The sequence below is a fragment of the Amborella trichopoda genome, chromosome 1 (genome assembly GCF_054954075.1).
Source record: "Amborella trichopoda isolate Santa Cruz 75 chromosome 1, AtrichopodaSantaCruz75HAP2 v2.0, whole genome shotgun sequence".
In the NCBI taxonomy this organism is placed as follows: domain Eukaryota; kingdom Viridiplantae; phylum Streptophyta; class Magnoliopsida; order Amborellales; family Amborellaceae; genus Amborella; species Amborella trichopoda.
In genome coordinates, this window is record NC_142336.1 from 46,097,141 (window position 1) to 46,122,008 (window position 24,868).

The window sequence follows — 24,868 nt, forward strand, 5'->3', positions numbered from 1 at the left end:
AATATTTTGCAATAACACTAAATTACTAAAAGGCCATTGCCACGGCAACCTATACTTAGTATACAGTATGCTCCAGCCGGAACATGCTATCCGCGCTCACAAGCAAATACATCCCCCAAATTCGTCCGATCCACGTGCGAGGAACTTGCACAGTGACAGAGCCAGGAGGCAGAAATAACAGAAATGGGTTTCAAAATCAAGGCCTACTTTCATTGCAAAGAAAAGCAGAGAGAAAATAAAAGATCTCACCTCTCTTCTAGGTTTTCTTTGGTATCCTCTATCCTTTTGATCCACTCTTAAAGAGAGAGAAGGAGAAATTTTAGAGAGAGTAACAGAGAGGAAGAGAGGAAGAGAGAGAAATGGCCTACAGAGCAGACGAGGATTATGATTACCTGTTTAAGGTGGTTTTGATTGGGGATTCAGGCGTGGGTAAATCAAACCTTTTGTCCAGATTCACGAGAAATGAGTTCAGTTTGGAGTCCAAATCGACAATTGGGGTTGAGTTCGCGACAAGAAGCATTCACGTAGACGATAAGGTCGTCAAAGCTCAGATTTGGGACACAGCTGGCCAAGAAAGGTAACTTCTATCAATATTCAATAATCATTTGTTTGTGAGATCAGATTGTGCTTGATCTATTCTTTGTTTTGTTATTGCTTGATATCAGGGGTTTCACTGTGTTTTTTGGCGGAATCAATGAATTATGGCTGAGATCTTGTTCCTGAAACGAATTCTTGGTTTTTTTTTTCTTTTTAAATTTCCCTGTGAAGAAAATCAGTAAAATGCATGCCTGTTGTGTGGTCTTGTATATCGTTTCTGTCTGTTACTTATCTTTGAACCTTTCAGTTTTGGATTTGATGGATTAAAATTCAGATCTATGTAGGTTAGGTTGTAAATGCTGTGATTTTATGATCCGGATTAATATTTTTTTCTGATTTCATCATGGAGAAGTTCATGTAAAGTTGCAACCTTACTTGTAGAAGTAATTTACACCATCCATTTTATTTGTATGGTGTAGATTTGGTGCTATCTTAAAAGGCATGTCACTTTTTGGCACTGTATCAAAAGATATGTCAAATCTACACGGTTCAACTAAAATGGATGGTATAGAACATGCCTAAATACCCACATTTCTTTCAGTATTGGTAGCTATTATAAGCAGATCTCTCCTCTCTTTTTTTGTTTGTGAAATGTAGCATGTTGAGGAACTAGCTTGCGTTGAGGAACTGGCCTACAAGCAATACGCCAAAATTCCTTAGATTTTCACTTCCCATTTTGATTTGACCCCCTTCCCGATAAAATGCTATGCTTGTGCAGTAGGATGAGAACCATCTTATCTATCCCAGCGTTGTTCCATCATCTTATGATCTTTCCAGTTTAAAATCGATTAGTGAGCTTCCTTGTGATTGCTGTATCGAACTTATATACGTTGTCTAGATGAGGTCTTTTACATGAATTCTTTTATATTGTGCCGTATTATCTAAATATGCATCTGGTTTCATGCCTTAGATGGGTCACTAACGAATTATTATATTGTTACTATATTGAAATCTTTTCACCTGTAGGAGGTGCTGATTAAAATCATTTCAAACTATATGGATTTCCTTGTATAAGTTAACCTGAAAATTCCCGTTGATAATTTTTGTTAGATAACTGTCTGTCCATCTTCTTATGTTGGGTAGATGTGAATCTCTCTAATTTCAATAGATGAGTCATCTGTCAACCTGTTAATCCATGCTTCTGTGCAAGTTGTAAAGCTGGGCAGCTTTTCATATCTGCAGATTTTGGTATCGAGTAGAAAACATGTCCTTTCTCTTTTTAACAACCGGGTATAGGGAACAATCAAAAGAAACTTTTGATTATTTTGTGAAAACTTGTTTAAAATGTGATACATGGCTGTTTTACATGATGATGTAGTTTCACTAAGGCTGCAGCCCTACTTATTTTAGTAGGGCTGAAACCATTTGCACCATCCATTTTTTTGGACGGTGGTGCAGATTCGGCACCTAAATCGATGAGAAATCCAAGGCTTTCCTGTGCCTGAGTTTTCTACTCTTAACATTCTCCCTTTTTCTCATTCTCTCTCTATTCTTTTCCTTTTTCTCTCCTCTCTGCATCAAATGATCTCTCTCTCCTCTCTTCCGTTTCGATGGTGGGGCTGTCCAAAATCTTTTGAATGGCCATTGGAGAGCAGATCTAAAACTTGATATGCTATCAAAGTTGTTCACAAAAATTTTGGTGTCTCGCTCATTAGATGGGCTCCATTATTTTTCTTAGACAGAAATTGAGCGCCATCCATGCAAAAAGGAACCTCGTACATTGGAAATGGACTGTGTAGGCTTAGAAGAGTTCCATTAATTGAGTTTATGAAGTAGCAGAAAAAAACTGACATGAAAAGTAAAAGTAAACCAAAGAAAATAGAACTATAAGAAAAGGGATTGTATACAATGAGACCATTTAACTGTTGTATAGGGAGGTCACAATTACTTACAACCATCCGATGTGAAATCTAATAACTTGGGTGTGTCATAAAGTTCGAGAAAATTTCTTTTGAACTTTGAGCTTGGTCAATGAAATAAATGGAGCCACCCAAATTCACTTCCAATGGTCAAGATTAATTGTGACCACCTTGTACCAAAGGTAAATGGTCTCATCATATACTTTCCCATAAGAAAAGGGGTGAAAATCCATGGCAAAAGTCATTGTGAAAAAAACAATTCATCTCCTACATTCCACACCAACCCAAATTTAGAGTAAAAACTGTCAAAACATCACTCAAACGCAACTTTAGACTTCATAGAGAGAGAAACCCACCAAACATCAACTTCACAAGTCTTAGATAGAAACCAACTTTAAAGAGAGAGAGAAACCCACAAGGAAAACACCCCATAGTCTTCCATGTCATCCTAGAGAGAGAGCCCCACCAAAAAACAACTTCAAAAGTCCTAGAGAGAAACCCACAAGAAAAACACCCTATAGTTTTCCATCAAAAGAAGGAGAAAAAGAGAGGGACACACAGGGGGGGGGGGGGGGGGGGGGAGAGGGGGGGAGGGATCCAAAGCTTGATGCAGGAAATTGAGGCGCCCTGAGAAGTCCCCTGCTTGAAAGCACACCCATAAAATCATCAACCCATATCACCACATGGATCACTATCAACTTCAATCTTTTTCAAATACAACGAATCAACTTTCATCTTCTTCAAAAAGAACCCAGTGGCTAGATCAGGTTGACTCTTTGCTAAAGATTGGAGAGAGAGATGACAATAGTTTGAAAGCATAAAGCTTCAAGAGGAAAACTATGCTGAAACCCATATTTACTAAAAATGTCTTCCTACAAGAAATGTCTCTCTCCTTCATAGATGGTTATTTTTTAAGTTATAATGGATTTGATTCCCTGCTGTTTTACTCTAGATCTTCAAAGATTCCCAGAACTTTATCTGCCTTTCTTCTTGTGGATTTTGGTAGATGATGAATGGGAGGTTTTGAAAGATTTGAAGTGGCCAGAGAACCATGGTGTCTTTTCTTTCTATTTTTCTTTTTTTTGGGTGCTGGGAAAGGGTCTGGTTGAGGGTCTGTAGAGAGACAAACCAATCTGGTGGAGTGAGAAGGGAGAGAGGGGTGGATGAGATTTGGTGGGAAAACATAAGAGAAGAAATACCGGGGCTTCCAGTGCCTCAGTTTCCTCACAGATTGTTGAGCCAAAATCCGCAATCAAAATATTCTGGATGATGAAGGGGCTGCAGCCCCACCTATTGTAGTAGGGATGCAGCCCTACGTAAACATTTTCCTCTACATAATGTGGGTGGTTGGGTTTTAATCCACATGTCAGCTGGAAGGCTCACACTGTTGCAAACTTAAGCTTGTGAATTTGATCTTACCTATCAAACAAATGAAATGTGTTGGCATTGTAGATCATGCTATCAGAGTTGAGCACACATCAAAGAGAATGAACTTTGGGCATTCAGCTTTAGAGAGATTTGGTTCTCTTTCAATTTGATAATTAAAAAATACATGAATTGTTTCCACTCGAGATTCAAATGAACCATCATGTTGCATGGTTTCTTGGAGTTCTTGCTGATTAGTCTTGTGACATTGCATATAAAACTTAGAGAATTAGGGTTTCCTGTTTTGGCATGCTTATCTCCATTATGCTAATGGCTAAGAATTAAGTTGCATGACTTCCGGGTATACTATGTTATGAATTTTAGAATTTATGAGAAAAAAAAGTCATGCTCTAGCTGCAATTAAATAAAGGGTGCAGTTGGCATACGGATGCCTCCGTAGGTGTATAGGTACGGTGCCCTTCAAATTTTATCATGGTATATAAATTTGATGTAAAATGTTTTTAGGATTATCTCAAAATCTATTTTTGTATCTAATTATAAAATTTTAAATTTCAAAAAATGGCTAAAATCAAGTAGATCTATAAACATATGAAAATCTTGAAAATGGACGGTGTAGATAATATGTTGTAAAATGCACTATTTCTGAGATTTAAAATCTTTTTATTTTTCATAGTCATACATCTCGATGTCGAGATGATCAATCAAAGGGTTTTTCAACATTAAAACTACTTTTTCGGATGGATTTTTGAGGGGCGTAGTTCTACATTATAAGGTAGCATCCTTGTATAAACTTTTTCCTTAAAGAAAAGGTTCTGCCTTCATAGTACTGTCTCTCGACAAATCCTGTGGAGGTATGGTTAAAGTTATCCACTATCTGATGAGAGTTGGTCACTATCTATCCAGCATACACGATAATATCCAAGGACATGTTTTCGTGCCTTCTGATCTGCCATTGACATGAGTGATTTTTTCCTGTTCTCTTTGACCTGATAGTTTCTTTTTCCCCTATTAATTGTGTTCTTAGATAGTTTCTTTCAGTTACATATGTATTAAGGATTTAATGATGAGTATTTTTCGTTGTTCAAGTATTCAAATCTACAGGGGGATAGAATCATATTGAAGTTTTCATAAATCAAAATCTTTCTATAGTCTGCAATGCATGCCACTAATTTCATTTGAGAAGGAAATCTATTTTTAGTGATCAATCTTGTTGCAGAAGGTTTCTCTTCTTTGATTAAAAGAATAAGTACTGCCCTGAATGTATTCTATAGTTCTGGGACATGTGGCTACCCTCCTTGTGAACTTTGATTTCCATCGGAATCCTAGCCAAGCTATGACCTAGGCTTGCTAGTCCTACAGTAGGTATTCTCCAGCATGATAATTTTATGATTGTTGATATTAAGTCAAGGTTTTAAAGCTTTCTCAGTTATCAAGATGCATTTCCTTCTTGTATCAGTTAGAATGTACATCAACATACCCCGTTAAAATAGTCAGAACATATGTCAAACCAAATGAAATTTTTTATGCATTTACAATTCTTTGAACTGCTGAAATAATTAAAAAATGGTGGTTGCATGCAGTTCTATGAAGGTCGACTATCCTTGGGTCATATGACAAATTGGTGACAATGGGCAGTTTTCTATATTTACCCAAAAAAACCGTCACTTTTCTATGTCTCTTTATAGAGTTTGCTTCAGAACACTATGAATAATAGAATGGTAAATTTGGAATAACTTGCTGTTTGATTGATCTGACATTCACACAATTAAATATAAATATTTGATAACATTGAACATTAAAAAAGTATTAGCAATAACAAAGAACTATAGACAGTGACCATTCTTCAGCAAATCATGTGGAGAAGCTGACTCTTGTCCAGACAAGGCAGTCATATCTCATTCACCTTGCATGAGAGCATAGCCTAGAAAGATCGTACTACTCTGTTATATTTACCTTGTGAGTTTGTTGAAGTCTTCATGGTTAATTTGCAATTGCATATCTAGGGGTGCCATATTGGTGATTCATATTTAATTACAACAAGCTGTAGCATGAAGTTTTTCAAGGAGTGAATGAGGTCCTTGAAGTATATATATTGATTAAATATCATCCTTCCAAGCAAAGAATTGAAAGGTCCCCTCTTTTCAAATCTTACTTTGAGATTACCAATCAATAAATAAAATGGAATCCCATGATCCTAAAGTTTTAACTGCCCCATGGTGTGACTTTCTTGCACGATCAATCAAATGACAGTCTCAATAATTATCGTCATAATCATATTTTTTGGGATGGCAGATACCGTGCAATCACGAGCGCCTATTACCGTGGAGCAGTAGGCGCGCTTCTTGTGTATGACGTGACACGCCACGTGACATTCGAGAACGTGGAGCGGTGGCTAAAGGAGCTTCGCGACCACACCGACTCCAACATTGTCATAATGCTTGTTGGCAACAAAGCTGACCTCCGCCACCTAAGGGCCGTCTCCACTGAAGATGCCAAGGCCTTTGCAGAGAGAGAGAACAATTTCTTCATGGAGACCTCTGCCCTCGAATCAATGAATGTTGAGAATGCATTCACTGAAGTCCTCACCCAAATATACCGAGTCGTTAGCCGAAAAGCCCTTGACATAGGTGAAGACCCAGCCGCTGCCCCTCCCTCTAAAGGTCAGACTATCAATGTGGGTTCCAAGGATGATGTTTCAGCGGTCAAGAAGGTTGGCTGTTGCTCTGCCTAGAGGAGAGATACAGAGATTGATGCCTACAATGTGAGTTGAGCGTGAGGTAACTTAATTTTGATGCCACTCTTTCTTTTTATTCTTCTGACTCTTCTTTTGTCTTCTGTGTTCGCTTCCTGCCAGGGTATATAGAGAGAGAGAGAAATCGAGTAGAAGGTATTTGTACGGCATTTTTTTGGTGCCCCACCATGTGAATGCATGCTTAATTTTTTTTCTCTGGCGAGCGTGTTACGCTCTCCCTGCATGGAGGTTTTCAACCGAGCAGGTGGGGTAGTTAGAGACAAGAAGAAGAGGAGAAGAAAGGTGTTGTAAAAGTTTTTTGGTTGTTTTGTGTGTCACGATTTAGAATTGGTTTTAACAGACTCTTAGAGTAGATATTATTTGATTTGGTTCATTGACCCCCAAAGGATTTATGGTTTATTGATTTGGTCGAATTGGATTCTGATACATTCATCAGCTTCTTTTAATTCTATCAAAGTGAAGATTGTTTCCGTGGTCTGAACTTTTGCCTACTAAAATCTTACATATGGTCACTAGATACAGTAAATGTGTTTCGAACTGAACTAAATTGTCATTAATGCAAATAGTGTTTGAAAACACAGACCGATGGGTTGAACTGGTGACTCATGCGCTCCTATCCGATCCAATGAGCTGGCTCAGTCGACTCGAGCATCCAGAAATGAAAGAGAAAATATAATAGAACTGATGACAAATCCGAAGTAAGCCAAAAAAAATGATGATAAAAAACGTAATACCAAGAAAAACCAGAAAACCTCAACTCGGCCATTTTGGGGCTGGAATTGAATATACCTGTATTTTTCAAATCCAGCCAAAAAAATGGTGGATCAAGGTGGCATATCTACCCAAAATTGACAATAAACAACCTTTAGCCCAAAATTGACAATAAAAACTTTTTTCTTGAACGAACAGAAGGCCTTCTTTTATAGAAACTTGGGTTTTAAAGCTAATCTGTTATTTTTGGGTTGGGTTGGATGTTAAGACATCTGGCTCATGTTATTTTTGGGTTCGCCTTTGTTTTGTTTGAAAGAATTTGAGAGGAAGAAGGGTACACCCTTGCCGTGCCCAGTGTACATCATGTGGCTTGATTTGCAGTTTTATACAAGGACTCCACTATGGTCAGTGAATAAATGTCCATGACATAAAGGACGGATTTTCCAGTGCCGTCTTCTTCCAAAAATCACCTCAAAAAGATTTTGGATCAAAAATTTGTGGGGCTGATAATCTCAACCACCACAGTCATGGTCATGAATATTAAAAGGTATAGGTTTAAACTTGTAGAAATAAATTATGGGATTTTAGACAAGGGTGTGGTTTCTATAGAACCTAGGCTCTAAACAATCAAATTAGAGTGTACCTTCAAATAGTGTCAAAAAATGTGGTTTCAATACTATAAATTTTGTGATAGCTTTAAAATATATTTTTCATCTTTATTTATAAAGTTTAAAGCTTCAAAACTAATGTAGATAACCAGATCTATAAAAACTTGAAAATCTTGAAAATTGACAGTCCAAAAAAGCGTTATAAAATATGCTATTTTCAAAACTTGAAATCCATTTTTTTCTCATGTTCGTGCATCTTGATGTCGAAATTATCAATTTGAGGATATTTCAGCATCAAAACATCTTCTAGTGAAATTTTTGAGGGAGGCTCTTGATTGATTGTTTAGAGCCTTGGCTTTATATAAACTTTTCCCTTTAGACAATGAGACTATTTACTTTTCATACAAGGTGGTCACAATTACTTATCCGATATGAAATTTGATAGCTTGGATGTGTCACAAAGTTTGAAAAAATTTCTTTTGAAGTTTGAGCTTGGTCGATGAAATAATTGCAGACATCCAATTTCATATTCAGTATCGAAAATCTTTATGATAGCTTGAAAATATATTTTGATATCTAATTATAAAATCTAAAGCTCCAAAAATAGTGTAAGATCAATCAGAGCTATGAACACTTGAAAATCATAAAAATTGATAGTCTAGACAATACATTACAATATGCACTATTTCCAAGACTAGAAGTATTTTCTTCTTTTAACATCCATATATCTCAAGGTCAAGATGATCGGATTTTGAGGGTTTTTCTGCATCAAAACGACTTCTTCTAGTGAATTTTGAGCTGCACCTTAGTTTGATTGTTTAGTGCCTCAGCCTTGTATAAACTTTTTCCTTTAAGTAAATAAAATTGGGTAAACTTTCCATGTTTATCCATTACACATTTCGCCAAGAGTAATGTTGTTGTCCCCCATGGCCACCCCACCGGTGCTGGCGTTGGCGGCTTTCCAATCTCCATCTTTGTGGGGCGGTTAGTTCAAATTGCGCAATCTTCTCAGGGGTTTGCTAGAGTGCCATTCCGTTGTTTAGTTGGCCTTCGAATTTCTGCCATGGTGAAAACAAGGTGTAGCTAGTGCTTTACATTACATCCTTCATCCAATGTTGATGGGAGGGATCAACACTTTTGAGGTGCCTCACTGATGATGAATGGTGTAGCATCTGCTTCACCATACTGAATCTCTTTATAATTTTGTTATTTCCTTGTCAAACAATTTAAGAGTATCGCCGAACCCACCCATTTAAGACAACCGAATGATTCTGTCTTACAAACACAACACATTAGAATGGTTAATGCGACAACCAAAATCCCTGATTTAAGACAATCCGATACTTTCTAACTCGAATCTTCTGTGATCCGAAAAGCATTAAAATCAAATCCATACGAAAACATGGATGGCAGAGTGGTCAAAAGCTAGAATCCGTGTGAAACGAGCTACAGGGAAAGTTTAGCATACATGGGTCCAGTATGATATACCATAAATATCGTGCCATCGGCCATCAGTTGTCATCAGTGGACAGCAATGGTGGACTATGGTTCTGGTGATTTGGAACTACTACAGAGTAACATGCACATGACATGGAGATCAGGAACCTTGACAGCTTTAAAGACCAAAAAATGTTCTGACATTAATTCGATCTTGGTCCTCAAGCATTGTATGTATTGATCAACTTATTTTCCTTTTGCTTAATTTTAGATTGATTTATGGGAGATCGGAGAAGGCCTTGTAGAAAGCATAAAATACTCAATTAAAATACATTGAGACTTCAATTTCATAATTTCATTTGTGAGTTATGCATGAACCGAATGGCCTTTCTCACCAGTTTTAAGACTCTCCACAACGAATAAAGCATTGGAGTTCGTAGCAAGGCTGGAGCCCCGCTTGGGTCTTTTTAAGGGTCCAGACCCAGTCTGCGCAAGGCTAGGCCTAATAGATCAAGAAAAATAACGGAAACACAGGAATGGGCCGGTCCGGCCATGGTGGCTCAGCCAGGGCCCAACCCTCAGGGCAGGTCATATTCTGTTGCCCATGCCCTAATTTTTCAAGGCCAGGGCCTCCCTAGACCACCCAGCCCAGTCCCACCCTACACTGGAGTGGGTCATACATGAACTAAATTCCTTCTTCAACAGTTTTCCTTCTACAAATTGATAATGCTGATAAAACAAGTAATAGACCTTGTACCCTCTTGGGGAGCACAATGAAAACGGGTCGAAAAAATGTTAAGTCAGCTTGTGGGGGCTCTGAGGGAAGAAGGTCGAGTTCCAGGGAAAAAACATGTAAGATTTCTGGGAAAGTAAGTACGTGAGAGGCACAACGACGATTATGAGACACTTGCATGCCTGGAAAGTTCTTTCAAAACCTTCCGAGAAATGATAAAAGCAGACTGAATTAATATTAGCTTTGGTTAAAGGAAAACAAAAAGAGTTTTTTTTCTTTTTAAACAAAAGTCGCACCATTCTAGAAATCTTCTAAGAAAAAACTGAGCTCCTTTGAAGAAAAGTCGTCCAAATATAACTATGTTAACTAGGGAAGAACTAAAACAATTGGCAGAGGGATATCAACCATCAACTTGCAATATTAGTAGTAATCTAGTCACGCACACTGCTGCATTCGAGGAAACCACTGAATAACAGACAGAATCATCAAATATTGATACCCATATACATACAAGCATACAAACAGTCACACAAACAGACATGTTGACGCACACTTTATTTTTTAACCAATTTGCTTCGTTACTGCAGTTTCTAAATGTAAAATCTCGAAGGGGCTTTATATTTTAAAAACTCTTTTTTAGTGTTCTTTAAACAAAAAATCAGCTGCCAAAAGAATTCCAGACATTGAAAAATGAGATTATAACTCTATACACAGTTGAAATTCCAACAGTTACCCTCTGCAATTTCTGAGGGTGTGAATAATAAACAAATGATGACCACAGTCTATATGTACAAAGCTAACACAATCTACTGCATCCAGCATAGAGAGATTTATTGGAAACGAAATCTAGTAAAGAGTGCTTCGCCTCACACGACCAGCTTATCCTTGGCTGGTGCATCACCATCCATGGCATGGGATTTGCAGATGGGGCAGACATTTTTTAGCATTAGCCAGTGTTTGATACAGTCCGCATGATAATCGTGGCCACACTCTAGTGTCCCCACCTCATCCTTTTCCCTGTACTCTTCCTGTCAGACCAAATCAACACATAATATCAAGTCAAAGAATCATGCATTTCATGTTTTCTTTAACAAACACACACCACGTAGGTGTACATGCACATTACATATATTTAGGAAAAAATTCTACAAGCCAATGGGCTTATAGCTACAGTATCCAAAATGCATAGCTAGATGAATGTTTTTGGGCTGAAACATTGCAAATCAACTTTTATTTGAAAAATAAACAATCTCTTAAAAAAATGAATTCGAGTTCTCGAAGGCCTCGATCCACCAAACTAATGGACAGCCAGCGTACACCAAAAATATCAAACTCATTATGCCCTTCTTTTTGAGATTAACATGTGTGCAAAATTTGTGGTCCAACAGACCAACACTTTGAACTCCTAGGCTATAACATAAGCCCGTAGGCATGTTAATACATACATACATACACACATACATATATATAGGGAGTTATTTCATGTGACTGTCTTATAGTAATACCATAAAACACACCTTCAAAAAACACGTTTGGAGTACTTTTTTACTCCAATTTTCATATATACACTCAATTCACTATGATAAAAAATTTGAAAACGCACCATAGGAATTACATTTTTTAACCCAATGAACACAGGTCATCCATTTGATGAGATGATTAGATCTAGGCCATGGAGGGAGTCTCTTTTAATTCCAATTTTTGTAGATGGCCTCGTCAATATTAGATGAACAATTCCAAAAAACAAAAAATTGATTTTAAGTTCTTAATGTCCACCAAATGGACAATCTAGATTCATTGTTGAAGAGTGACTCATTTCGACCTTTTCTAAGGTGCAAATTCAATTTTGTTTCTTTTTCGTATTGATTGTTGGGGTGAAAGAGTACCAAGTGCTTAGAAGAGGTTTCTTTATAATATAATATAATGATAACATATATCTATATATATATATATATATATATATATACCATCATCATCATGTTGGGGTTTTGTGGCCATTTAAAGGCATTATGGAAGCATGTATTGAAAATATATAATGAATTATTGATTCTAGTGGGAGTGTAGTCCAACTTGGACTGTAGGCCATTGATAATGCCTTAGCAGTGTTGGCAAAATCGAACCGGAACGGTAACCGGACATGGGCCTGGAAGCGGTTTAACTGGCCTAACCAGTAAACCGGCCAGTTAAACCGGCCGATTCAACCACTCTAACCGGGTAAGTCCTGAGCAGTCAAAAAAGCATTGAAAAAAATAAAAATATATAAAAAAAATCTACTAAAATATGAAAAGCATATAAAGAATCATTAAAGCAAAACACATTCAAATGAATTTGAAAATTAATGAAAAAAATGGATTTTAATTAAATGGATTTTAACCCATTTTATATTTTCCAAGGGCAATTTTTAAAATTTTCTAAAAAAGATGGGAAAATATAAAAGTGAGTATTAATGACCAAAACCATTTTTAATTGTTACCATAATGTAAAGAATATTTAAAATGCATTACAAATCAAAAATCCTTATTTTTAAGAATTTATATACATTTTTTTGAATTTTTTTTTTAAAAAGACCGGTTGATCACCCTAACCACCCAAAACCGGAACCGGCCACTGGCCGGTTCCGTTCTAATCGGGCGGTTAGCGGTTAGATCCTGACGATTTCGCAAACAATGTGCCTTAGACTCACATGAGTATTTACTAGCTATGACTCAATGTAAAGTCCAGAACCCGTAGTCCTGGGCATTGTGTAAGCAAAACCGATAAGGGTTTTGATGTGAGGTTATCCCTAGATGAGGTCGGAGATGTGCCCAGGACAGCTGACCAGGGAACATGGATTTGACCCTTGTGTATGATGGATGGCCTGAGAGGACAAGGGCCTGAATCCCTATCATTATCATCACATGGCATGTATACTAGATAGCCGTCTGGGAAGCGACCCTCATGGATGAGGGTGTGTGACATGCACATGTGCGAAAGAGATGACTCCCTACAACACTGGACTATGTTGGAAGGACCCATGGAGCATACTGCTGAAATGGGCCCTGGACTTGTCCTCAGGGAGAAACCTGTAATCTGTAGCCTAGGATCGTATCTTCCCACTTATTAGCTGACTTTGATGGTCCAATCATGAACCCTTACAATAGGTTATAGGTCATGGGATCGGTTGAGTCAGTTTGAAAAGGTGCAGTGAGATGCAGTCTCTAAAAATGATGGAGTCCTTAGTTGTCAAAATCCTAACTCTATAGATCCAAATCCCATCAAACTTTCTTATATACGTTTTAATTATTTTTTTGACAGTTAAAATGAATTTTTAGACCTCTCTAAGTATTTTATTTTATTGAAATATATTTTTAAATAGAGAAAAATCAATTTTCTACATTTATTTTAATCAAAAACAAAAATAAAATATTTAGAGGTTTTATTTATTATCTGAAAATTATGTTTAAGGTATGGGGGTCCCATTGGGTTCAATGGGCCCACCATATTATGGGGGTAGTGAGGCCCACAAGGCCACCCACCTCCTCCATACCTTCCTAAATTGAAAGATGGCAATTATGCCATATGTTGACTTGATAGTTTAGGAAACTTTTTTTTTTTTAGAGATTTTGATTGATTTCAAATAAGAAGCTGTAAAAAAATAATTGTGATTGATTTCAAAATAGGAAGCTGTAAAAAATTAATTGTGATTGATTTCAAAATAAGATGGTGCAAGAAATTGATTGTGATTGATTTCAAATTAGAAATGTGTAAGAAGTTAATTTTGGTTGATTGATTACTTTCTCTACACAAAATATTTGATCATGATGGCTGATTTAGGAAATGAATGGTTGTGATCTCTTCACCCCATAGGTCTCCAAGATCAAATGTCAAGATTAAACCTCATGATGATGGCAAAACCCTAACCGCAGAAACCCTAGCCTCTTGTCTATAAATACTAGCTATGGGGTTTTTATTTCAAATCTCTCTCTCTCTCTCTCTCTCTCTCTCTCTCTCTCTCTCTCTCTCTCTCTAAGCAACCAAAGAGGGCACACCCCACTCAAGCCTTCTTTCTCTTCTTCTCTCATCCAAATTAGGGTTTAGGAAAGGGTTAACCCTAAGGGGTGGCACATCCAAGCCACATAAGCCTTGCCCTAGGTCCTTACCTCATGCTCATGTGTTGAGCCTTGGTCAAGGAATTCCCATGTGATGCTCTGCAAGGGTTTTGCCTAGGCTTCCCTAATTGTGAGGTGTGTTCTTGAACCAAGATCACGTGTGCCATCGGTGGAGGAGAACCGGTTTGGGGTGTACGAAGTCCTTGGGGGTAACTTGAGACAACATAAGCAGTATTTCACATTTCATGTTTCTATTGCTTCCTTATGTAGTTTTCAGTTCTACATGATGAATGTATTTAATGGCATGCAAGTGAGAGGTCTTGGCTATTTCATTAAGTCCAAGTTGTATTTTGGACACTTGTAAGTGATCCGGGTGGCAATACGTATAAAAGAGTAGAAAAATTTTAATCGGTATTAACTTGCCCGATCACCTAGTCCACCTTTCATATCATAGCTTTTTCCCAATTATTTCGGGTCGGCTACACGAATCCTGGTCTGCCAGTCTATTCTATTAAATGTCATACCCTCAATAAGGCCATAAGTCCCCATATCCTTTTGGGCTACTTCCAACCACATCCTTTTGGGCTTACCCCTTGCCCTTTCAATCCTTCCACTTAAACTAACTCACACCTTCTAACAAGTGTTGTACTAGGTCGGCATCATACATGGCCAGCCCACCGAAATCTACTCTCTCTCATCTTATCGCTGATTGGTGTCACACCTAAATCATTGAAACCATAAAGAGAATTTAATAAGGCAAAGCAAACTTGTTTGATGCACTAAACTAACACTAGTAGGTTGAAGAACAAAGGCATGCCTGGCATATAATGCAAGTTTCATACTCCTGGGCTACTGTTTCAGGCTTGTGTGCAGTAAAAACTTGTGTGAAGGAATTGAAGATTCTCATCTTCAAACACTTAGAAATGGATTCTTCCGATAACCCAGTGTTCACATCTCCAATACGCTCTTCAAGGGCAAGCAGTTCCTGCATTACATAATAAGAAAATCAAAAGGGCATCTTGCAAGAAACACATCCAAACAAAAGAAAAAACAGACTACAAAAATCTCCCAAGTGAATGTGCTTAAAACGCCACCTATATTGCAATGAACAGAGTACTAAACTTTGTTAAAAGTGTCAGTCTTTTTGAAAGGCTTCCAAAACAATGTTCCTGCTTTCATAATATGATAAAATTGATAACAATGGTCATTTTCAAGCTAAAGAAAAGAAATATATATATATATATATATATATATATATATATAGGGAAATGGGGAAATGCTATCATGTCACCATGCCATTATAATATGGGATTGTTTACAAAAAGACCATTTATCTTTTGTACATGGAGATCACAATCATTTCCACTCATTCGATGTCAAATGGGATGGCTTGGGATGAGTTATAAAATCCGAGAATTTGGTTTTTGGAACTCTGTGTTCATTCAATGACACTCTTACAACCACTCATTTTGAAATTTAAGGGACAAGAATGATTGTGACCTCCAAGTACAAAAGATAAATGGTCTCTTTGTAGACAATCCCTTATGATATAATGAAACCACACTCTTAGAAAACAATGTTTGTGGTATTTGTATAAACCAAAATTTTGCACACACATTCTCTTCATCTCAATAATCAATCTAAAAAAAAATTAATTTACACCCTATAAATGTCCAAAATGAGTCCCCTCCAACAATGAATCTAGACCATCCATTAGGTGATTTTCAAGATCTAGGCCTTAATGAATTCAAAATCAATTTGTTCTTTTTTAATGTTGTTAATCTAATGATAATAAAGTTATCTAAAAAATTTTGAAAGAAAAGAGGCCCTTTTAAAGCCTAGATTTAAGTATCTCACCAAAATGGACGGCTTATGTTAACTAGGTTAAAATACAATTCTACGTTGTGTTTTCAAATTTTTCGTTTTTTGTGATTGTTTATTATAATCAAAAGAATGTATATTTTAAATTTTGGGTCAAACAATAGGCCCTAACATAGTTTTCGAAGATCGTTTATATAGGGAATGTCTATAAAGAGACTATTTACCTTTTATACAATGTCACAACTATTCGCACTCATTAGATGTCAAATTGGATAGCTTTGGGTGAATCAAGAAGTCTGAGAATTTTATGTTTGGAACTTTGTGTCTAATCAATTACACTTTTACAACCACCCATTTTGAATTCTAAGTGAGGCTGCTAAATTTATTACCTCATAAGACATGTCATCAATATCCAATCTCATATCCCTATGCTGATCATTCAAGCTTCCCAAGCCGCCATAGAATGCAGAGCGATCCACCATCATAACATCCTGTGTGCCCCAAATGAACCAAATATTATCAAATCTTACACTGAAGACCATAGTCACATGTTTTCTCTCAGCAATTACTCAGAAGGTGAAGAACTCAGACCCATCCAAGTTAGCAATAAAAAGAAACAACTACTGGTAGAAACTCAAGAACTACCTATTCAAAATATCACAAAAGAATAAAAAATATGATTAGAATCTATTTTAATCCCAAGAAACCATATAACACATGGATAAGTTAAACAAAATTTAGTCGAGATTACCAAGTTTTTTTCCGTAAAGGAAACTCAATGCCCCAATACATACTTTACTTATATAACATTAACAGACGTATCTTGTCATTTTATGCATTTCTTTGAATTTGCTAAAAGTGGCATGCACTTAGCAGTTAAAATTGGCAAAACTTCAAAAATAGAAATCGGAAAGATTTCTGCAAAGAGAGCACGAAATCCCTAAAAATAGGATACAAAACCATAAAAAGCTAAGCTCTTAAATGTAGCATTCAATTCCCAAAACACACCAAGATAATCTCAGTATTTCCAAGTAAATAGAATTTTACCCATTTCGGAATTTACTCATGAGAAGTAAGCAGGTTTTACAATAACTGTAAAACTTGCCGAGTCTTGTGACATCTCTCAAGATAGATGCATCCGTTTTTCTACAAACACTAATATCAAAGGAACAAAAAAGGACAGAAGGCTCACCGGCAGCTACTAAAGAAAGAATGTGAAAATGGGGAAAAATGCTCAGCTACTCATTTTAAAGAACGAGAGAAAAAAGAGCCTCACCTCAGAGATCATCCTTGCACGTCCATCAGCATGAGGCAGTTGCAATGGTCTCTGAAAAGACAAGGTAGCAAGAGGTCTAGCCAACCTCTCAGTGAACGATCTAGTATATCTCCATCCATCCCGATAAGAGTTTGAAAGGTGTGGATGAAATTGGATATGGTGGTTGTTTGGGTTCATAGTATGCGTATTGGCTGGTGCAAAGAAGCTGTTATGGCCTCCTCTCATGGCCTGCAAAGGTGGAGGTTGGTGATGGTGGAGATGGGGGTTCAATGGTGGAGAATGGCAGAAGTTTCCAATAGGCATGGCCTCACCACCTGCCATCTCTGTTGGACCAGCACTTGGGATGCTTCTTCCTGCCACAAACCAGTTGGGTTCCTGATTCAGGTTTCTGCTTTCTGCACACAAATTTTAGTTTCTAAGCGTTAGAAATGGATAGGGATTTTGATGTAGGCAAGGGGCAAAGTGAGTGCAGGATTGCCACCTGAACTTCCCTTGTTTTGCTTTTTTTGGTGGGATTTTGTGGGAGGGTAGGCATGTGTACGTGTGTGTGATAGAGAAAGAGAGAGAGAGCAATGGGTGGCCGAATAACCACTTGTGCTATATTTTTAGCTTTTATTTTTTCCTAAGCAGAAGGGATAAGAATCAGCAGTTCCTACCTCTCCATGTTCCGGAATTGAGTCTAACTACCAAGGTGGAATAATTAAATTTGAAGAGTTGGTTCTATTTTTTATGTTTCTTCAATCTCCAAAACCTCCAGAAAAAGCATCTTGGGCAAATGCACAAATGCATGCATATTGAAATCTTATATGCAAAGGAAAACCAAAAGCTTTCCTCCAAAATAAAGGTTTGCTTGATAGGGTAATAGAATACTACGTTACAAACAGCCAGTCCTCGACATCTCCTAGCAAACTCAATGCATTTTTCAAAAGCCAGGTCATGTTTACAGTTTCCAATGGGCGGAATATTTTTAACAGAAATATTTTCTAGAAGAAAAGCTAGTGAACCATCACTGTGAGGTCTAACAACACTTCAAACCAGTAGAATTTCAACCTTGTAACCTCAAACAGGCTCACCTGAAGAAACATAGGTGATTTTGAAAGCAACATTGTGTTGGTTTTTAGAAGAAAAGATAGTGTACCATGGCTGTAAGGTCTAAGAAAACTTCAAACAAGCAGAATTTCAACCTTGCAACCTCAATAGGCTCGCCTGGAGAAACAACAGTAATTTTGAAAGCAACACTGTTTTGGGTTTTAGAAGAAAAGATAATGTACTATAGCTGTAAGATCTAACAAATCTTTAAAGAAGCAGAATTGCAATCTTTTAGCCTCAATTGACTCACCTGAAGAAACAGAGCCCCAGATTCTCCTGTGCAAACCAGGTAGCACTGGTAAATTACTCCAACTAGAACCTGTTCCATCACCACTCCTCAGGGGCTCCACCCAAGGGTCGCTCCCAGAAGAGACAGAATGACCATAACTTCCTTGGAAACGATCAGAAGTCAAAGCTGTCTCAGGATAAAGATTGATGCCAGTAGATCTGCTCCTGACGCTTCTCTCCGATCCTTCTACGATAGAAAGGGCAGCACTTCCCCTGTAATCAAGAGACATACCCGTTCTAGACCCTAATGCTTCTTCCCATTGTCTCATTCCATTTACAGTGCCAGATGAAGAGCTTGAAGCACCATGATGCATGCCTGAGTTGCTGCTACTCCCTTCACAAACAAATGAGCCCATTGGCCCGGGATAAGAGTAGTCACCACCCATGCCTTCTACACTCTTTCTTTTGCATGACCCTCTTCCATTGTCCATAAAATTATCTGCTCTATTGAACTCCTCTGCCCCAATTCCAGTAGTGTTCCTGTGATTCAAAGCATGATTTGGTGGAATTGGACAGAAGGGCCCAGCAGCTGAATGAATTATGTATGGATTGTAGGGCAATTCAGAAGGAGCAATTCCCAAATTTGGAGGAGTAATAGGGTGATGGTATTCGTTTTGATTAAAATAACTGCTTGGGTGTCTTTGTGGATTGCTCAAATCAATGTTTCCCGGAGCTGATATTCCTGGATGGTTGCTAGAGCTTGGAATATCCATAAGTGCACCCAAGAAAATGCAGGGTTCAGGGCGCAGATTGCTCTGTCCTGGTTCCATTTCTACATCAAACATTTGAGCCGAGCACAGCACATTTCTTTGTCCTGCATTCATTGGATGTTGCATTGCTCAAGAGTACCTATTGAGAAAGAAAAAACCAGCGTTTACTCTCTAGAAAATACAAACTACATAACAAAAGAGAATAAATATCACAAGCGAAAAAATGGAAGCTCCATTGTGTTACCAAAGAGAAAAACCAACTTGCTATTGCAAAGAAAGATCATATTATCAAAAAATCCACTTTCAAAAGAAAAGCTAGCACATATACAAACAATATTTACTAGCCTTATCATATTGCCCTTTACAAAAAAAAAGAAAAACAAAAGGGATAATATATGAATCATTCCCAATGTTCATGGCTCTAGTTGACACTAGGAAATGGCTCTAGTTGACACTAGGAAAACCAAGGTAAAGTACCTTTATTTTATAATGTAAGTAAGATTCTTCAACAGAAAGGTTGCAACGTCTATGATAAATCCTTCTTAGAATAAGATTCAAAATGGTAGTGCTTTTTTATTTAAGAGGAATCAGTGTGATGCCTAGACAACACACTTAACTTAATTATTTGGAGTTGCTAAAACTGAAAGGCTTTGTAAGACGCAAAAAGTAATGTATACATTGTTTGCTTATCTGTTATTGCCTAGTCAACATCTAATGGAACTTTCTTTGTGAATAGTTAAAACAATAAGCAAACTACCCTAAATGTCACCTGAACTACCAACAATAACAAAGAAGCACTCCAAGACCCCGAGCAGTACATCCTATATTTCCTATTAATTCAAAATTTCCATTCTGGAGTGCAATACATCTCCAGATTCTGTCAGAAATAATCTTTTCCGATTTTGATGAATCAACACCTATTCCACCCTTGCACATGATGAGTGCATCGAAATGAGCGTCCGTCTTAAATTTCATATATTATTTTTATTGCAGAGACAGGCAAACTTGCTGGGTATGGATCAGTTACTATATGATTACCGACGAGTGGAATAAAGCGGGAACAATATGCTGACCTACTTGGGCAGGATTAGGGCCGGAGTGATGTTTGCCAGACCTGATACGTAAGCTAAAAGCATCAGTCCCGATCTGGGAGAATCCAACATCCAACACACAAAACGTGTGCTGTTCTGACAAGACATGCATACAGACATGGGACATCCATGTCAACATGTGTCTAGAAATTTGTGGTTTACAGATGCCGAGATATAGCGTGTCTGCCATGGGGACACGTGATTCCACAAATTGGACAAAGAAAACATGCATGATTGTTTTGTACGACACGTGTGTCCACATAATTGGGTGCATGTGTCTGTGATTTGGGATTTAGATTCACATGCTTTAGTTTAACCAAATTTTATTATTAAAGTCCCAAAAAATTTTATATATAAATATATATAGACACGTATAGGTAGGTGAGTTGCATTCTTTGAATCCAAGTCAGATACAGATACTGGTATGCATGTGTAACATAGGCCCAAAGCCAGCCCAGAGCTTAAAGTATTTGAACCCAAGTCTGGAATGTAAGGTATAAGATTCAACCCAATACAACCCCAGCCTGATGACTGTAAATGCATAGGGTTTCTTCAAGGAAGGGAATGGTACTATGAATGCAGAGTAGAGCTAACCTATGCAAAAGAAATTCTCATTATTTGCTTACAAAACATTTCCATCCTATAAGTCTACCTTCTTTGGTAAATTCCAGAATAAGAAACTTCTTATTTATCTTCCAATGGAATAGGAAAATTTCCTAAACAGTAGGGGACATCTCCAATACTTCTCAAATTTTAATTACCCTCCTATTAAAAGAAATCATAGCATTTTCCTTACCACTAGTTAAGGAGTTATTCAACCATAATTTGATTTCTGCAATAGGAAGGGAACTCCCGAATCACCATCTTATTAAAATAGGGAACTTCCCTTTTAGTAACAAACACAGCACTCTGTGATCTCATAAACATTTTAAACCCATGGACGTATTCACAAAAGCCAACCACTACTTTAAAACTTCAATTTAAACAATTTACATTTCTTTAAATGAGTTCAGCATATTCATTGATACAAAACTCCTCTCACAAGTCACAATGAAGATGCACATATAAATGTAGGTGTAGGAACAGATAGGCTGAGCCACCAAGTCAGGCCCTAGCAACCTAGCCCAGACAGTGCAATGGACCTCAACATGCAGTCCAAACCCAAACACTCGCAGGCCCTGCCTACTGGGCCTGCTGGGCAATCCTAGACCACTTTCAGCCATAGAGATGGACAAACATTTTATATTAAGAAAATAAAAACTAGACCAGTCATGTACACCTCGAAAAAATTAACTCATATAACTTACGCCAATTCAAACCCCATACGATATCTCTTCAGGATTGACCAACTACTACCTATTTCAAGATCAAACGAACTCTCTGTGCCCCACAAGTTATTGGGAGGGATAAATGTAGTAATAACAGGCCGATCCATTACATAAGCAACATCTTAACTCATATCTGGACGAAGTAACTCTGGTCTTTGAATTTAACTATAAAATAAGTATAATTACAAGAACATAATCTTACTTTGGAAACTGAAGTTGTAAAACTAAAAATAAACAAGAAAAACCAAAGGTGGAAGATCACATGCGAATATTTCTATACACCTCAGCTGACCTATGGGTTGTCCTTGAGACATACCTGACAAGAGAAAAACCAAAGGTGGAAGATCACCTGAGAAGAGAAAAACCAAAGGTGGAAGATCACATGAGAATCAAGTGTCCTATGGGTTGTCCTTGAGACAAACCTGAGAAGAGAATGCTTCTAACAATTGACAACATGGCCTCCAAGAGAGTAGGCACCATCAAGACCTCTAAAGCATTCAAACTTATATAAGTCTCTTCTCAGGCGAAAATCAGTTCTAGATGATGGTATATAAGTCTCTAGTCAGGCAAAAATCAGTTTCAGATGATGGATCTTGAACATTTAAATACTTTATAGGTCTTGATGATGTTGTCTACTCTCTTAGAGGCCATGTTGTCAATTGTTAGAAGTGTTCTCTTCTCAGGTATGTCTCAAGGACAACTGATAGGAAAGTTGATTCTCTGCTTGAGGTGTATGGAAATATTCGCACGTGATCTTCCACCTTTGGTTTTTCTTGTTTATTTTTAGTTTTACAACTTCAGTTTCCAAAGTAAGATTAAGTTCTTGTAATTATGTTTATTTTTTAGTTAACTTTAAAGACCAGCATCAAATGTCACAAGAACTCTAGTTGGATCATGGTTGCAACACTGCATGAACTAAAATTTTGAATCCAGCAAGATAACTTGTTATGACACAATAAATGGGGGATTAGAGTCAACACTTTTAGGAGATGTAAGCACCTCATACACATCCCTCAGAAGAAGTGTATTCCATATATAGATCTGGAATGATGGCAAAGATTGTGCAGCAGAGAACTATAAACCAAAAGGCAAAACCATCCTCTTTTCCCACTGGAAGAAAGTTTTCATAGTCAATACCACGATCGATAAAACCTTGAGTAATCAACAAGCTTTATGCTAGACAATGGATATACATATATATCCATTCCCAAATCCCAATATTCCAACGAATGGACCAAATGCCACATGTCAGTCACTTTGGTCCAGAATATGGTAATACCTCTTGCATGACCTCCTGCCAAAATTGGAGAATTACCCATTGTTTGAAATTGGCTCAGCAAATATAAGGAAGCTAAAAGAGTACATTAATTTGGTAAGAGATTCTTAAAAATGATATTTGCACGGAGAAATATATAGATAGATCAAAAAACTCTTTGGAGCAGCTTAATCCATCAATGATTTGATTTAGATGAGGATGCAAGCGAGTTTAAGCATGGATAAATGATAGTGCAACACAACACACTTTCTTCTTTGTATTGGTGATACCTGACACCTACCCGTGTAAAGTTATGGTCAAGTTTTCTGCTAATGCTAACAGAATAAAAGATGGCACGCCTGGAGGATGATTGGATAGACCAATAACATATTATGTTCACAATAAAGGTAAAAAATCCATTGGTTGAAGGGAAAAAAAAAAGGACGAAGAGTCTAAAAATCAGAAAAACTTGGGAGAAATTCCAAAAAAGCCCATCAGTAGAGTCCTTTCAAGGAAGAAAAAAAAATTTAATATGGCACATGATAAGACATGAATACAGTGCGCAGGGGATCATAATTATCAATTTGTCATCATATGAATGATGTGTCAAAACAAAACCATTATCTAATTCATGAAGAGGAAACACAACAATGCATACAAAATATAGCCAAATTGTTATTTTTAACAAGTGACTAGAATCATATTGTTGGTGATATACTCTTTCCATAACACTTTGTAGAATAATGACAAGATCTTCAATGTATGATGCTTCACTTTCAATGAGAGATTAAATGTTGACAACATGAAACCTACCTCCAAATCTGAATGTCTGCATGTAGGAACTTTTACTTTATCTAGGATAGAGTTTGACTATATGCACAAATGTTTAAAAACCAGTAAACGACATATTTAATCAGAATTGAAAAAAGAAAAAAAAAATCTTTTGATGCATTCAATTATTTATAGAAAAAACCATGTTTTAGATACCAAGCATGCCAACACGCATGCATCATAATGGAACAAAGCAGATATTCGTAACTTTTGAGGATAGAAAGTTCTTTTCTTCAGGAAAAACAAGTACCTAAATAACTGAGGTTAATGTTGTCAGTTTATAATATATGGGGTGCCATTTTATCGATAGAGACAGGCTGGCTAATATGAGGAAGGTGAGGGGAAGATTGGGTCTATGCCTATTGCGCTTCCTTAATGGGTATTGCTTCAGTAACAAATCATCCTTAAGGGCTGAGGGCTCTCTTCAGTGACATTCTTTGCTAATGAATAGTTTACAATATAAGAGAGATTTGTAGCTCGTGCAATTAATACCATCCAAAATATTTTCGATTTGGAGGTGAGCAAAAGAAGAAATACCAAGATAGCGACGGTTGAATTCCATAAAATCAACAGTTCCAAAATCTAATATTGGATAGCTTTTAAATAAATTTAAGTGCATTTCCAGATAAAAAAGAAGGAAAAAACACATACCAGAGGGGGTGCCACCATGAAAAACCAGATAAAAGAGATGCAGCACCTTATATCTTTTTACAATCAACTTTCCGGTCACAAAATCCTGCACAAGAAAATCACATTAAGGGAAGGTAAATCCATTTCTTTGGAATAAGTTTTTCTTGGAGATGAGGTTCGTAGCTAGTTTAGTAACACAAGATTCCAGGTAAGTCAAACAAGAAGTAACAGAAGAAACCAATCAATGGTAAGCAACTATTTTGTCTTGTCAGTAATCGGTAAGAGCACCTTGATAAATATGAATGTCCTTCATAAGTATAAGGAAGATAAATCCAAGACTGGCTACATGGAAATAAGGGTGTTCTCAATGGATAAGCA

At 37.2% G+C, this 24,868-nt stretch overlaps 2 protein-coding genes across 22 annotated transcripts in view; one reads left to right on the top strand and one right to left on the bottom strand.

Annotated features, from left to right (window-relative positions):
* Positions 1-219: 219 nt before the first annotated feature.
* LOC18442259 (ras-related protein RABA1f) lies at positions 220-7,071 on the top strand. Its single transcript, XM_011627980.3, has 3 exons — positions 220-577; positions 6,135-6,603; positions 6,697-7,071. The coding sequence occupies exons 1-2, from the start codon at positions 360-362 to the stop codon at positions 6,571-6,573; spliced, it is 657 nt and encodes a 218-aa protein (XP_011626282.1). The 5' UTR covers positions 220-359; the 3' UTR covers positions 6,574-6,603; positions 6,697-7,071.
* Positions 7,072-10,746: 3,675 nt separating this feature from the next.
* LOC18442260 (putative E3 ubiquitin-protein ligase ZFP1) overlaps positions 10,747-24,868 on the bottom strand; it is a 39,252-nt gene continuing 25,130 nt past the window's right edge. For 10 of the 21 annotated variants that reach the window (XM_020672131.2, XM_088868237.1, XM_088868209.1 and 7 more), the window contains 6 exons: positions 24,512-24,596; positions 18,608-19,494; positions 17,269-17,663; positions 16,382-16,483; positions 14,989-15,156; positions 10,747-11,111 (listed from right to left, as the gene is read on the bottom strand). In XM_020672131.2, coding sequence (XP_020527790.1) covers positions 10,950-11,111; positions 14,989-15,156; positions 16,382-16,483; positions 17,269-17,663; positions 18,608-19,481 — 1,701 coding nt within the window. In that variant the 5' untranslated portion in view covers positions 19,482-19,494; positions 24,512-24,596 and the 3' untranslated portion in view covers positions 10,747-10,949. Of the gene's footprint in view, positions 11,112-14,988; positions 15,157-16,381; positions 16,484-17,268; positions 17,664-18,607; positions 19,495-22,773; positions 23,069-24,511; positions 24,597-24,868 lie in introns of all 21 variants that reach the window. The other 11 variants (XM_088868220.1, XM_088868242.1, XM_088868178.1 and 8 more) reach the window with 2 other exon arrangements.